The following is a 15,809-nucleotide window of genomic DNA, read 5'->3' on the forward strand; positions in this document are numbered from 1 at the left end:
GCACCTTCAATTCACAGACGCTATGGAATGGAAAATAGGCATGCTAGGAAAGAAAGACAAACTTCAAACACTGCCACTAGACAGGGAAGGCGCATAACAGTTTCCCATGTCAGATGTCTCACAGCTTCGCAGCTGTCCATGGCCTCTTTTGGCTGTTCATGCTTCACGGCCCACTGTGTAGTGCTGAATATTCCGCTGTCCAGGTGAATCTCCGATTTCCTCCCCAGTCACCTACTGAAGGGGCCTCTTGGTTGCTTTCAGGTTATGGCAATTATGAGGAAAGCTGCTAGAAGCATCCACTTGGAGGTTTCTGTGTGGAATCAAGTGAAAGAACATAGTTGGCGGACTGTGTGGCGGGAGTGTGTTTAGTCCTGCAGGAAGCTGGAGAACTGTCTTTCAAAGTGGCCATGCTGCTTTGCCTTCTCACTGACGACCAAGCTCCCCCCGGCCCCCGTCCTCCCCAGGCATGGAGGGTCGGGGGTTGGATTTGGGCCATTCTAACTGGTGCGTGCTGCAGCGTCATTGTTTTAGTTCACAATCCCTAGTGACGCATTCCTTGAGAATCTTTTCGTAGCTGAGTTGCCAACCATATCGTCTTGGTGAGATGGCCCTTCAGATCTTGCACTTTTTACTGGGTTGTGGAAGTCTCTGTTTACAAATGCCTTTGACTTTTTACTCATTTTGGTCTTGACCTGTGTCCTAATCTTACCAAAGTAGGAATTCTTTAAATTTTCTGTGTATGAGTCTCTATCAAATATATGAGATGCAAGTATATAAACACATGAAACAAAAGGATTCTCTCTCTTTGGGTTCCTGTTTCTTTAGAATCTTTTATAGAACAACTTCTCTATTGTATAATGTAGATTAATTTGTTCATGTTTTACAGTTTGGAACATTTTGCATGGTGTTCAAAAAGATCTTTACCTACCCCAGGTTTATGAAGATCTTTTTATTTGCTTTCTCTTAAATACCTGATTTACCATCCTTATCTAGTTCTAAGTTCAGTTAGAATTGATATTTTTTTGTTACTAAGAAGGATTCAAGGTCCATTTTTTCCTTTGTATTGTAAAGATTATTCTTTCCAAACTTCACTGCAGTGTCACATTTGTGTCAGATGAGGTTTCTATACGTATATGGGTATCTTTCTGGGCTCTGTATTCTCCCTGTTCCAATTGGCTATTTCCTTTGAGTGAATTCTGCCTTGGTTTAATTGCTGTAGTGTTATAATAGCTCTTGACATCGGCAGCATAAACCTTGAGCTTTGTTCGTCTTCAAGATTTTCTTGCGTATCTTTGACAATCTCAGCAGGAAAGGGTTCAGTCAGTAATTCAGCATGGTATGTGACACAGACCCAGAGTCTTCTGCAGGACGTCACCAAAAGGCTAAGAGATGTCCTTTCTGTGAAGGTTTTGCTGTGAGTGGGTAATGCATTCATTAGGGTCTTCTGAAGTTCCTTCGTGGACCCCCGGGCTCCCTGCTGTTCCACTGTGCGCCCACCTGTCTCTCAGTGACACCAGATCCATGCTGTCCACAGACTCTGGTGCTAACCTGGCTGTCTGAGGCTCCTGAGCCAGGAGCTCTCAGGGAAGCCTCCCTGGGGTCCCAGCTTTCACGCGCTGTTTACTGATGTCGGATGCTCATTTTGGATACTTTATTATGAAACATTAGGTCAATATTATGTGTTATGAGTTACACTGGATTTCAAATTGTGAAGTACTCTTTCATCCTTGTTTCAGTTACTCTAAAACTATTTTCCTGGATTAGATTTGATGATGCTTTCTTTAGGATTTTTGTGTTTTATGTTCAGGAGGGTGATTGATAGGGGATGTTACTTTATTACTGTCTCCTTGTTAGGTTTTAGCTGAGGCTGGTTTTATAAATGAGTGTAATGAAATTCCGTATTTTCTGTTTTCTGGAAGAATTTGAATTGTGTTCATTTTTCCTGAAATGTTTGGAAGAATTTGTTGATGAAGGCATATGGGCTTGAATTTTATGTGTAAAAGGATTTCCATAGTGAATTCATCCCTTTAATAGATACAGGAGTATTCATATTTGTGTTTCCTATTGGGTGAGTTTTAGGAAGCTGTGTGTTTTATAGTTTATCATTTGAACACCAACTGTCACATGTGGTGGGGAAATGCTGCTCCTGATAATTTCTTACCTTTGCTGTGTTCCTCGGGCTCATTGTGATTTTCTTCTACCAGTGGTGCTAGTACTTCATGAGTCTCTCCTTATTTCTTGCTCCTTTCAGTGAATTATTGTTTGGCTTTGTTCTTTTAGCTGATTTCTCTGCTTTTTGTGCCTCTCCCCTCTCAGTACCCCTTTCATTTCTTGCCATTATATGGAACTGGGGTCAGATGTCTGCAAGCTGTTTTCAGGGCCAGCTGGTCCTGTCGCCTCTACCACTGTAGCCAGCTCTGCAAGGGCAGCCATCCGTGGATCACTGTGTCCATGTGTCGATAAAACTTTATTTAAAAGCACAGGTACTTGGCCTGCATGCTGGGCTCCCTCTCTTGGGATTAAATAATTTATTCTCAAGCATAGTTTTATTTTAATTTTTTTACAGTCATGTGTCATTTCATCACAGGGACACAGTGTGTGAAATGCCTTGTTAGGTGACTTTGTCATTGTGAGACCATCATAGAGTGTATTTGCACAAATGCAGACACCTACCAGGTCTTTGGGCTGTACAGTGTCTGCGGACCACTGTGATATACATGATCCAAAGTGGTGTGTGGTGTATGGCTAATTACCAGTGCACTTCAAGCTGTACATTTTCTCTGAAACAATGTTTTAGCTGTGTTCTATGAGTGTTAAAAGTTGTACCTTCATTATCTGATCAAAATATATCCTGCTTCCCACTGTGATACCCACTACTGATCTGTGATCATTGGGAACATATTGCTTAACTTTGAAGCAGGGTGATTTTCTGTTACCCTCTTAGCTCGTCTCTGTTGCCAAGTGTGTGGTCCTCTGCCTTGCTGTTTCCTGTGCGGCCCTCCAGTGTGATCAGTTTTGGCAGGTGCCCCAGATGCACTCTGAAGAATAGGCGTCTCTCCCTGGATGTGGATGTTAAGCCTGACTTGCACACCACACCAGGGACGAATCTCACTGGGTCATGATGCATATGCTTTTCATGGGTTGTTCAGTTTGGCTTAATATTTTATTGAGAATTTTTGCAACAATATTCATCAAAGATGTTTCCTGTATTTTCTTTTCTTGGGGTGTCTTTGTCCGCTTTAGGTGTGCAAGTGATAGTTCCCTTCAATTGTTTTGGAAGTATTCCTTTAGTCCTGTTCTTTGCAAAGTAAGTAGTGTATCAATTCTTCTTTGACTACTTGGTAGAATTCTGCAGTGACGCATCTGGTCTTGGGCTTTTCTTTGTTGAGAGGATTTTAATTACAACTTCAGTTCTTCATGTATTATTCTTCTCTTCAGGTTTTTCCTGCCCGGTCCAATCTTGGTAAGTTGTGTTTTTCTAGGAACTCAATTCCTCTAGGTTACCCGATTTGTTGCTCATAATAATCTCTTATGTTCCATTTTATATCTGAGGCATCGCATAATTCCTCCACTTTTGTTTCTCATTTTATTTATTTGAATCTTTTTCCTTTTTTTTCTCAATTAGTTTAGGTAGGGGTTGTTGATTTTCCTTTTGCAAAAGCACCACCTCTTAGCCTGATTGTTTTTTCTGTGGGTATTCTGTTTTCTATTGACTTATTCCTTGTCTATTCTTTATTATTTCCTTCCCTCTGAAAGCTTTGCATTTATTTTCCCTTTTCTTTTCGTAGTTCCTTGAGGCGTAGTGATAAACTGTTTCTTTGGGACCTTCCTTCGTTTTTGATGATGGGCACTTATCCTCTCTCAGAACTGCTTTGCCTGTGTCCCACACGTTTTGATGTATTGTGTTCCCATTGCCATTTGCGTCTTGAAGCTGAGAAGTAGCTATGTTTTATGTGAAGCACCTTGAGGGAGATACTGTGGAAAGCCCTGTTTTGGAGGCATGCCGGCTTTCAGTCCTGGCAAGGCCAATAGTGAGAGGCCTGGGTTTCACAACTTCTTTTGGATTTGGTATTTTCAGCTGTCTAAAGAAGACAACGTATAGGCTATACAAATAATTAAGGAACATTATGCATAGTAAATGCCTTTTTGGTGGTCACTCAACAAGCAACAATAATGCTTTTATTCTAACATTAAGTGGAAATAATTTTGTCTCGTTACCAGTCTATGACTGTGGCATTCCTAACACTTGACATTTTCTCCTGTATACCCTGTGTTGCTAAAACTTTTTACATGGAGTGTGGATCTTAATGGATGGCTGTGCTTGCAGCAGAATGGAATGCTGCCATGAAAATATATAAAGGCCATGTGTTAAAAGTTCATGACTATTATTTTAGAGGAGCTTGTTTTTCTTTCCTAAGCCTTGTTCTGTTAGACCCCCCTGATGTTTCCAGGGAAGGCGAGGAGGAAGGCTGAACACAGAAGTGCGGTACCCACGGTGCCTGCTGCAAGCGTGCTGCCCCTGGCACGAGACCCATTGCAGGGCAGAGCTCAGTCAGGGAAGGCTGTGCTTGAGGTAGTGTCCCTGACTGCCTGAGCCTCCTGTTCCTTACGGGTGGAGAACCCGAGCCAGAGAAAGCCAGGGGAAGTTACATAGCAAATGAAGTAGCTCCCCATTAAATCCTGCACAGTGGAGCAGTAGTGTCTGGGAGCACTCAGGAGACCCCAGGAAGGCTGCAGCAGACCTTTCCGACATGCAGCAGGTCTGGGGAGCAGGGGTCTTGGTGGTCTTGGTGTGACCTAGGACTCCTCACGGCTCTTTGGCGTGGTGTCAGCAGAACATATGCTGCTCTCCAGGCCCTGTGCTCTGTGCGCCCGGCTGGCCCCCCTGCCCTTGGAGACGAAATGTGGCTTTGATTGCACATGGAAATTACTTTCATCAGGATGTTTTCAAGAGCAGTCAGGCCCAGGTATGAAGCCTGTGGTGCAGGACAGGGACTAGGGAGGAAGAGTTGCTTTCCTGCAGATTATCATACCCCAGGGAACCGTTCTTTTGTCAATAATTTGCTTTTAAAATAATTTTTCTCTAAGCTGAGTTTCACATGCATATGAAATAACATAAACACCTCTTCCCCACTGAGTGGTCTCTGCATCCGACGCACCCCACAGGCTGCAGCAGGGAGAAGCCCTTGGAAGTGGTTTCCGCTTTTGAGACATTTGTATGGGAACGGAGGAGCGAGTGGACCCATATGAAGGTGTAGTATTATAATTGCTAGCCCTGGAGCTTTCAATGCCTGAGTTTTTTCCTTGTACATGTAGTCTAATAAATTATTACTGGTAAAATGCTGATAAAATCAGAAATATGTAAAAAATTACAATGAGATGTTCTAATTTTTATAGCCATTTTATATTGCCACTTTTATTCATTCACTTTCTACTAGATTTTAGCTCCAAACTTCATAACAGAAGCTGGTCAGCCCTGGCACATACCATACATTCTTTGGTGAAAGCACTAATGAAATGCTCAGGGGGGAATGAGGAAGAGTGGGTGAGGATGGCAGTAATCAGTCATCTTTATCTAGGGCCGACGGCTGTGTTCACAGCAATTAAAAGCGAGCCTCATCATGAGTCCTGTGGCTTTAGGCCTGGGAACATCACTGTGTCTTTGTCATCGCAGCGCTGACAGAGGCTGGAAAACGCCAGCGTTTCCTTGGGCTGAAAGTTCCAAATCAAAATGTGCATTTTAAAAGACACAATTTGTAGTAACACCCTTCAGACCTATTATACAAGTGCAATGAGAAATGTGCTGTCAAAGGTTTATGGGGTGGGCTGGGGGTTTAGCTCAGTGGTGCAGGCACCTGCCTGCAAGGTCTTGAGTTCGATCCCTGGTACCAAAAGAAAAAAAAGGGTTTATGGGGAGAAAGTGCTTATTAGAGCTGATCATAAACAACAATCAATGTTTTGACCTTCAGTCCAATATTTTATAAAGTAATAAGTTCCCTAACATGGAAGTAATGCCATAGAGATTCACCCCTGCGTGGGACTGTGTCATTTCACCATAAGCGGGACATAAACAAATATATCAAATCAGATGAGGTATTAAGATAGCCAGAGCCTCTTTTCCTATTAGAGAAAACATTGTCGTCTCTTATAAGTCCAAAGATCATCTGACTCGTGTGAATGGGAACTAGATTCTCACTGAGATCCTGGTCTAGAGCAGTTTGCACTGATTATATGGAACTGGGAAAAATCCATCTCCGTGACTACAGAAAAGGGGCTCAGGACACCCCAACTCTAAGCTCTGTCACAGAGTCTGGGCTCCTCCCTCCTCACTGGAAATCCGGGAGTCAGCCCTGCACTGGCTGTTCCCACCAGCGACGGCTTCCTTGTCGCTTCTCACACATCACTGTGGGGATCCAGCGCGAAGGAGGACCCCACGAGCTACAGCCATTTGGCCTCTGGAGCCTGCTGCGTGGTGTCAGGGCCACCTAAGTGATGGGGGCACCAGTGTCCCATCCCTGGGATAAGAGCTGGGACAGAGCCAAGTGGAAACAAGGACCTCGTGTGGGACCTCCCCAGCATGGGCCGAGCATTCCCTATCCTGCAGTTACTTTGTCTTTCCGATTTAACAGGCAGGCAGAATCATGCAGTTGTGAAAATTACTGCTCTCTGCAAGTGGATGTAAGCTCCAGTTCCGGTGTCTTTGCTTTACCCAGGTCAGGTAACTTCTTGAAGCCTTGATTTATTCCTCTGAAAAGGAAGGTTTTTATGGATACTTTGCTCTTTTGCTTTTGGTGAGGCATAAATGGAATCATTCTCACAAGGTTCTTAGGGTTTCTGGCATAATTCGTGATGTTATTATTATGCAACTATTTCACATTAGCCTCATTTTCAAAAAGAGGAAACTCAGGCTCACAAGCTAAATTTCTTCCCTGCATTCAGCCAGTCAGAGCGTGAAGAGCAAGGATTTATATCCAGGACTCTTGTGCACTCAAACTGGCTCCTGGAATGACAGGACACCGTATTGGCTCTCAGGAGACTCCTGAGCCCAGCAAGTTTGCTCCACATTCAAAACCCACAAAGCAGTGTCTGCCATTGGGCCTGTAGAATTCTCCATATTTTACCAGGGCATTTTATGTTGTGAAAAGCATTTTACCAGAGCCAGAGGCATAGGCGGAGCACGGGTCCTGCTCTGCCCTTGCATGCATTTAGATGACAACGTTTTGTGTTGACCGTCCCTGTCCGCATCCTGAGCCCTGTTCCAGGCATAGGGACACAGGAGTGGCTGCAGTGACAGTCGTGGCCTTCTAGAGCTCACAGTCCAGTGCAGAGAGACAGACAGCAAGTAAGAACACGATTGGTGGAGGATTGTTCATCAGGTGGTGACCACTGCCCACATGCAGTGTCCCATAAGGTGGGCCCGGAGCCTGGGGTGGGGCTGCGGCGGTGTGGAGTGGACATCCAGAGTGGCAGGGGCATGCATTGGCCCCTGGACCCCAGCGCCAGCAGCACCCAGATGTGAAGATTGGCTCAACCTCCCGTCACCACACACATCACACGTGACACTGGGGTGGGGAAGCATCCAGAGGACGCAGAAGCCCCTGCCCTGTGATACTGGGTGAAGTCCTGTGGGAGTACTTTCCAGGGTCTTGGTGTCCACAACAAAGAATTTAATGAGACGCACAGAAAACGCAGTGAGGTTGTGCGTTTATTGAAGGTGGAGAAGAGCAAGCGCAGCCCGGTGAGCAGGCTCAAGGTGATGCCGAGGATAAGGGGAAAAGGATCTTTTGCATCCAGAATTCCTGGGCTCTCTCTCTTCCGTGCAAATAAGGTCTTGGGAAAGTCATCTTATCAAAACTCGCTAGTTGTTAGGCCATGTACACACTGTCCTAGAGAAGTTTGTTTGGCTTCTTGCCTTGTGTAAATGAAGGATCAGGAACAGTGTCTTTTGATTGGCTGTGTCCACAGGCAAATGTGGGACTGAAAACAGCATCTTCTGATTGGTCCCGTGAACAGCACCACATTCAGATGAAGGCTTGAGAATAGCTCTTTTCTAATTGGCTCTTTGCACAGTGATGATGGCGTCCGTATTGGCAGTGTCCTCCCTGTGTTGCCCTGTTCTAGCCTCCTCTCTTCCTGTGGTGATCCAGCCTGTGTCCCGTCCCTGTGACTGACCCCGTTCTCCATTGCCAGTCAGTTCTTCCAGCCAATCATGGACTCTGAGTGCAGTTGGTGCCAGCAGGCGTCTTGAAGCAGCTCTTCCCTCCATCCTTGTGGATGGACCTCTGGTCCCTCCACGGATCAGAGCTAGGGGGACCTTGTGGGGACAACGTCAGCTGATCAACTGCACCCAGAACAGGATTGAGGGCTGGGGCACTCTGTTGAGTGGACGTTGGGGGACTGGCAGAGGGCAGGGGGCTGGAGCTGTGCGGAGGCAGGTGGGAGCTTTCGGACCACACCAGGACGTTCGCTGTCATGCTTTGGGGCTTGTACGGCTCTGGGCAGAGAAGTGACGGCTTGGACTGTAGGTAGATGAAGATCGAAGTCCTTGTAGAGCGTGGGAGGTGGGAGCAGGGAGGTTCCATGGCTTTGTATTAATTTATGCAGGGAGGGAGGATGTGGCTCAGGCTGCAAGGCTGCAGTGGGAGCTCCCGGGTCTGTGTGGATGTGGCACTGGCAGCGTTCCCTCAGGATCCACGGGCAGCCAGGCCTGACCTGAGCAGGGAGTGGGGGAGAGGCAACTGCAGGAGCTGGCGGAGCCTGGGAGTGACAGGAGGCAGTGAGTGCCCACACTCGGAGAACCCAACCTGGAGGTGTCAATTTGCGCAGGGTGGAGGTCAGAAGTCACCACGTTGGGTGAGCTCTGTCACGTGACACAGAGGTGCAAGAGAGATCCGGCCAGGTCTTGACCCCGGCGAGTCCAGACTGTAGGGAGACGTGCAGCAATCCTCAAGGGAGAGCAGGGCGGGGTGAGAGAGCCTGGCCGCCAGGAGGGACAGGTGGGGGAGGCAGTGCCACAAGCCCTGAGTGGATGGGTCGGAGGGAGGAGCCAGCAGTCCCCACTGTGCTGGCAGTGCGGACAGTGTGGAGCCAGTGTGTGCCTGTGCTGTCAGGAGCGGCCCTCGCAGGACTCGCTGCTAAACAAGGGGCCAGGGGACCTTGGACAGGTGGGCTTGACGTGTGGGTATGGGAGAGGTGCTGGGGGCGCCTTGGCAGTGGTGGACCATGTGGTCCGGTGCCTGGGGGAGAGGCCGCCTGGGCTCCCTGGAGTAGCTGGAGCTGCTGTCCCAATGTGGGCTGCTAGGAAGGGTCACCCCCTCCAGTGCCCTAACTGATAGATCGAGATCGTCACCCGAGTGACCTTGGCTGCAGGTGGCAGGTGTGTCTGGGCAGAGGAGCGCATGTGGCAGACGGCAGCACTTCCACATGCCTTATACATTGGAGGAGGAACACACAGGTGATCAAAAACACAGAGAATGTTAATATTAAAAACTTGCTACAGTGCAGGAGACACTGCCACGAACCCTCTCAGACCTCCCAGCACACTCATCCCATCGTCCTCGCCTCTTCCTGCAGCAGCTCTGGAGCCCTCTTTCCTGAGGGGCTTTAGCTGTGCGGTCCTGGCTGCCTCTGTGGCCTGAATGGATTCAAAATAGTCATTTGGACTTTGAGAAGAGCCCGAAGTCGCTGTGCCAGATCTGGTGACTAAGGCGGATGAGGACACAGCATCCTTTTTATTTGACAGAAATTGCCCTAACATTTTGAGTGTGTGTGTTGCACAGGATCCACAACATCCCTCCTGATGTCACCCCAGACCCATGCTATGCTTGGCCAAGCAGAAGAGCAGCCCAAGTCCTTCACAGGCGGTGGCCTCCTTTGGTCCACTTGCTGAGGGGCCCTCATGTCCCCTGCCGTGACTATTGGCTGGGACCTGACTTTCCCGTTGCTGCTGCAGGTCCCTGCGACCCTCATCAGGTCCTGAGGGCTTTCAGCTGTCCTACCGGGTCTGAGAGGCTGCCCAGGGAGTCTATCCTGGGTTTGTCATGCGTCGGGGCCTGGTCAGCACTAGGTTAACACCTAAGGACACCGGCCAAACCCACTTCCTGTGGAGGCCCTGGGGCGCCCGGGAGCAAAGCCGCCTCCCAGCTGTGCCCCAGCTTTGCACAAAGAACTCGATTCTTCTGGAGTGGACGCCGTAGCCTTCCTCAAGAACCTGGTTGGACGGGGGCACGGGGTCCTCATCCCCAGGACCCCTGTGCTCACACCACTCTCTTCCCGCATCCACAGGACAAAACCACCCTCGCCCTGATGTACGACGAAGGCTCCGAGAACGCCTATGACGTCCGGCTGAGGCTGACGAAGGAGACGCTGACCATCCAGCGGCAGGACGTCGTGTGTGTGGGAGGGGCCCATCCGGGCACCACTGTAAGTGCTTCGGTGAACGGGGCTGCGTACCACGTCTCTGAGGCCGGCAGACCTCATTCAGGAGTGTTTTCTGGAAGGCTGGCATGGCAGTGCACGCCTGGAATCCCAGCACACTGGGAGGCTGAAGCAGGAAGGTTGCAAGTTCAAGCCCAGCCCAGGCTACTTAGTGAAATACTGTTTCAAAATTAAAACATTCAAAAAGATCTGGGATGTAACTCAGTGTGAAGGCCCTGGGTTCAAGCCTCAGCACTGACAAAAGACATGTTTTTGGGTGAGAAGCCCATGCACAGGGAGTTCAATATCCCTGACTATGGGCTTTGATCATGGCATGGAATGAAATATGCATTTTAAGTTTGGTCCATTGACTGTCTCACTTTCTTAATTTCTTTGCTAATATATTTCCTTTAAAGAGCGTTACTTAAAAAGAAAATGGCTCTCAGTACCACGATATGAAACGAGACACACTTTGATTGCAAAGTAAGATGACAGAGAATGAATGTTGCACTTGCTGAGGTAGAAAGGACACTGAGTTTTCCACCCATCAGGTGTCCTCCGTGCAGCAGCCAGGCGTCCGCTGGGTGCCTGGGTCAGATGTGGATTGTCAGGCTGAGAGGCGTTCCTTCTTGACTCAGGCTGCGTCCCTCACTCACAGATGGCATTTTCTGCAGGGTGAGATATTCATGTATTAGCTACAGTAGGGCATTGATAGATATTAGGGAAGATACTTTTGCAGCTTTCCTTTCAAAGTTTAACTCAAAGAGGCCCACTGCAAGTCCATCACCCTGTGTGAAAACCATGCTCAGGGCCAGCGCCCTGACTCTTCTCCTCCCAGGCTGCGACTCCCTTATCCCTTCCATGAGCCATGAAACCGACATGCAGGAAGCGATGCAGTTGCAGGGAAATTCATTTCAACAGGTTTTTGAAGTCTGGTTCTGAGTCCAAATTTGACTGTTTTGTGGGCTCCAGCTCTGGAGACCCTGACTTACTGTTTCCCTGAATCTTCAGGTCCTTTGCCTTGTGAATGAGGTGAGCAGAGCGCCCTGGGTTCTCAGGGTCGGTGCTTGCACGGTGGCTGTCTTCTCGGGAAGTCCCCAGGGCCCCGGAGCATGTCCCAAGGGCTACCCCGGGTGACCCACTGGAGACACTGTCCTGTGCATGGCCCCGTGTGCTCTGCCCTCCACCCAGCCATGTGTACGCCCCGCAGTGGCCCCAGCAGTCTGGGTCCCCAAGGCTCCAGGAGGCTGGAGAGCACCTGTCCTCTCCGACACCTCCGGCCACACCCTGCCTGTGCCCCATGATTGCGGGGTGTGTAGTTGCACCTCACCAGCCTTCTAAATTCCCGTGACCCCAAGTCTGGTTTCTTTCTAAACATCCGTGAAGCCCATGTCCCCTGCTATGGTATCCGATCCCCAACTACAGATGTGGCTTCTTGTCCCTCCACTGGTCCTAAATCCCACTGAAGGGTGGCACTGGAGAAAGAGAGAAATCAAGGATGTTTTTGCAACCATCTATAAATGACTCTGCTTCATAGAGAGTCTTTTTAAAACTATGAAAAAGCTCAGGCAATAGAAGGGGAATAAGAGAATGAGAGAGGAGGGAAGTAAAGGAAAAAGGATTTTAAAGAGAGAGCCAAATTAAAAAATGAAAATAGAGCTTTTTCAAGTGGGAAGGGGATCAACAGTTGGAGAGGCAGGGAGGGATGGGAGGTGAAGTGGAGAAAGAAGAATTGAGATGAGTTATGTACACGTACAACTGGCCCGATAAATGTAATCATTATCTATTGCAAACACATATTGAAACTAATCATTGCAATAATTAGTCTCTGCAGTGGGACACCTGCCAGGTAGGACGGGGCACCTGCTGGGTCCAGTAGAATACCTGGCCTTGCTGCCCATGTCAGACCTGGAAAGACCGTGACGCCTAGGGCTCGGGTCAGCAGGTAAAGTCCAGCTCCTCGGGAAGCAGGGATACACAGGAGTGTTTCATATTTTTAAATTTAAGAAGCTCTGATAAACTTTGAGCCACTCTGAGGCCAGATTATTGATCTCTGAATACTTCTCCTGTGGATGTGGCTTAATATCCAGATGGAACAAATATGAGCTCCAGTCTGATGAGGAGCCGTTTCCTTATTTCAAATGATAAATCTCGAGTTCTCATATTTAAGGAGTTTTGCCTGATTGAGTTATTTTTATTTATTTATTTTTTTTGGTCCCGGGGATCAAACTTGGGTCCTTGTGCTTGCGCAGAAGGCAGCAAAACCACTGAGCTACATCCCTGGCCCCAGATTGAGTTATTTTTAGAAAGGAGCAAGTGAGGCAGTGAATTCATTCTGCTAGAAACCACAGAGAGTGTTTGCGAATGGAAACAGCTCCCCAACTCCAGGGAAGTGAAGACGATCGGACTCCCCCTAAACCTGCCCCAGTTTTGAAACTTGTTTAAATACTGTTGTCTGAAATAAACCTGAAGAGTGATTCTGAAAGTATTTCGTGTGTATGAAATAAAATCTCTCAGAAAATTCTTTTGCTAAATCTTTAACCTTTAATTTTTCTCTTTCTAGTACTTCACTTAAGTCGTGAAAGAAAGAAACATTTCTCTATGCTGGCTTTCTGATATGTCCCTTCCCCTCTGCACCAGGGGCCTGGCTCAGGCAGTGCCTCCAAGGGAGGGGTCAGGGACAGCCAGGATCTGTGGGCACTTCCCACTGTCCCTGAGACAGGAATGGACCTGGGTGGGGGCCAGAGGCCCGGTGGCCTAATGTCACAATGAAATCTGTCCTGAAAAATGCAGGATTTAAATCTGGCACCTGTCACAAATTTAAGTTTTGCGTTGAGTTCAGAGGCGAGTGAGGTCCAGCCCTGGAAGGGTGGCACTGAGTTGTGACCAGGGTCTGTTGGGCTGAACTAGAGATCCCTTTGATCTCAGTAACTCTCCTGTGCAGCAGAAATCATTACATAAAAGGATGGGCTCCAGCCTGGATGGACGTCAGCCTGGCTACAGCATGGATGGTTTCGGGTAGAACCTGCAGAAGTTCTGGTTCCCATGTAAGGTCTGACCGTCTACTGTCTTTTACAAACCTTGCTTTGAAAATTAGACCTCTTTGATGCTCTCAGGTTAAAATCATTTCAGAGCCATAGCAATTCCATGATGTTCATTTGTAAAAGTGTGGAGGCGTGGGTGGGCTGAGCCTCTTGTCCAACTCTGAAGCACTAGAATTTTCGGTGCTTGGATGAGGGCTTCAGAGAGCAGCTGTCTGTGGAGGGGGCCACACACTCTGGTGCTTTATGAACCCCTATGCTTCCTGGGGGTGGGGGCTCTGACAGCTCTTCTTCTTACAGGGTTACCAGCCCGACTAGATCAGGGCCAACCTACGACCTCACCTAACTTACTACTTTCTGAATAGCCCTGTTTCCAAATACTGTCTCACTGGGGGCTAGGACTTCAACACAGGGATTTTAAGAGGATTTGGTTGAGTCCATGGCAACTTCCTACATAGGCCACAGATTATAATCTTTATTTTCTAGGCATAGAGACTCAGTTTTAGAGAAATATAAATGGCTGATTCAAATTCACACACAGAAGGAACATTTTAGATGATTGCACAGATAAATACTTAAAGAAATAGTGTTTTGTCTTATCCAGTGTGATAGATAGTAAGGTCTCTAAGGTCTACTAAGCGAATTATAAAGCTATCCATGTGTATTCTCTCACCTGTCCTGTGGGGACATTAGTTCAGGAACTTGTGTGCAGCAATTCATTGTGCCACAGCTGACCGGCTCTAGGGATCCCCCTGAGACAGCAAGGGTGTTCAGGCTGGCTCAGGTCCCTCCTGAGGACTGCAGGTGAATAAAGCCACAGATCTGAGGTGCAGACTCCCACTGATGTGATAGTGGATGATTCGGTCTTCTAATACTCTGCTGCTTGGGAAAGCTGACTTAGAAGCACACGGTGTGTGGCAGTGACCGTGGGAGAAGGGCAGGTGGATTCCTTCAGCCCACTCCCTCTCTGTCCCTTAATATAGGAGGATTTGTGTTTGTCTAGGGGAACAGTGTGCGAATGACTGAACTCCTCTTTCCTTTGTCGATTCCTGCCCACCGTGAGACTGTTGACCCCAGCATCGAGTCTCTGTTCTTTGGAAGAGAAATGCTGTGCTTGCCTGGCGTCTCCCTTCTACATGGGTGTCCGGATGCTCTGCCCACAGTGGTGGTGGGGGGGCTCTGCTTTGTTGGGGTACAGGTGTGATTACAAATAAACCCGCATGTTTAAGGTGGCAGTGTGATGCTGTGATACAGGTTGCTACTGTGAGCAGGATCATGCTAAGTAATGCATTCGTCACCCCACATAGTTACCATGTGTGTGTGTATGCATACATGTAAGACCCACTCTCTTAGCAACTATAATGCAGTATTACTAGCCATCATCACCTGCCCATCGTCATCGTAGAAACAAAACTTACTCAACTGAATTAAAGCTGTGCGGTGGCCCACACTGCCACCCCACCCATACCCACTCCATCACTGCTCTGCTCTTTGCTCCGATGGGGTCTTCTTTCAGAGATCAGGTACACATGAGATCACACAGTGTTTGTCTTTCTGTGCCTGGCTTGCCTCAATTGCCATAGTGTCCTCCAGGCTCATCCATGAGGTCAACCTCTCTTTGAAGGCTGACTAGTATTCCATTGTTTTCATGTGATGGCTGTGGTGAATAATGCGGCCAGGAACTGGTTTGAAGTCCTGTGTGCTGCTGAATGTCCAGAGCGGACATTCTTGGCACTTCACGCAAATACTGTATATGTCCAGTAGAGGGAGCCAATGAACACAGGTCAAGGGGCCTCCTGAGGACCGCAGCCTAGAACCAGGAAGTGTAAGCAGCCCAACAGGCATCCCTGTTCTGTGTGATTGCAGAAAACGGCACCCGTTAAACGTGCATTAAACATGCCCTGTCCTGGGAAACACTTGCCCCATACGCACTTCGGGGAGGGCATTGGTGGTTGGGTTTGGCTGGTTCCCACTGAGTTTCCATCGCGTTCGTTCCTAAGAGTACTCGTGGATTCGCCAGCGGCTGCTGGGGCTGAGGTAGGTGCATGGCCAGCTGCAGTTCCTTGCCAAGAGCCCAGTGTGGGCACCTGCCCTGCGGGTTCCTTTGAGGTACAGATGCCCTTCACCGTTCCTGCTCAGCAGCTGCCTGCGGACCCAGGTCTTCAGCAAAGACCCCGGAACGATCAGAGGCAAGAGCAGATCTTGCCCGCTGCCGTCCAGAGAACGGCGCATTGTGTGTTGGCTTTTGTTGCCCCCTGTGGGCAGAGGGCATGAAAAAATCGCTCTCTCTTGAATGAACGCTGGTGACTTAGAAACTGGGCTGAACATAGTTGAAGCCACAGAGACTTAGGG

The 15,809-nt window shown here is 48.3% G+C and overlaps 1 protein-coding gene across 3 annotated transcripts in view; it reads left to right on the forward strand.

Moving 5' to 3' along the window:
- Positions 1–15,809, forward strand: part of Sntg2 (syntrophin gamma 2) — an 85,374-nt gene that overhangs the window by 17,029 nt on the left and 52,536 nt on the right. For all 3 annotated transcript variants that reach the window (XM_004868355.3, XM_087199761.1, XM_021247239.2), the window contains exon 2: positions 10,285–10,422. In XM_004868355.3, coding sequence (XP_004868412.2) covers positions 10,285–10,422 — 138 coding nt within the window. The remainder of the gene's footprint in view (positions 1–10,284; positions 10,423–15,809) is intronic.

The sequence above is a fragment of the Heterocephalus glaber genome, unplaced genomic scaffold (genome assembly GCF_053883595.1).
Source record: "Heterocephalus glaber isolate CG9 unplaced genomic scaffold, H.glaber_assembly_v1.0 deba00001724, whole genome shotgun sequence".
NCBI classification, from domain to species: domain Eukaryota; kingdom Metazoa; phylum Chordata; class Mammalia; order Rodentia; family Bathyergidae; genus Heterocephalus; species Heterocephalus glaber.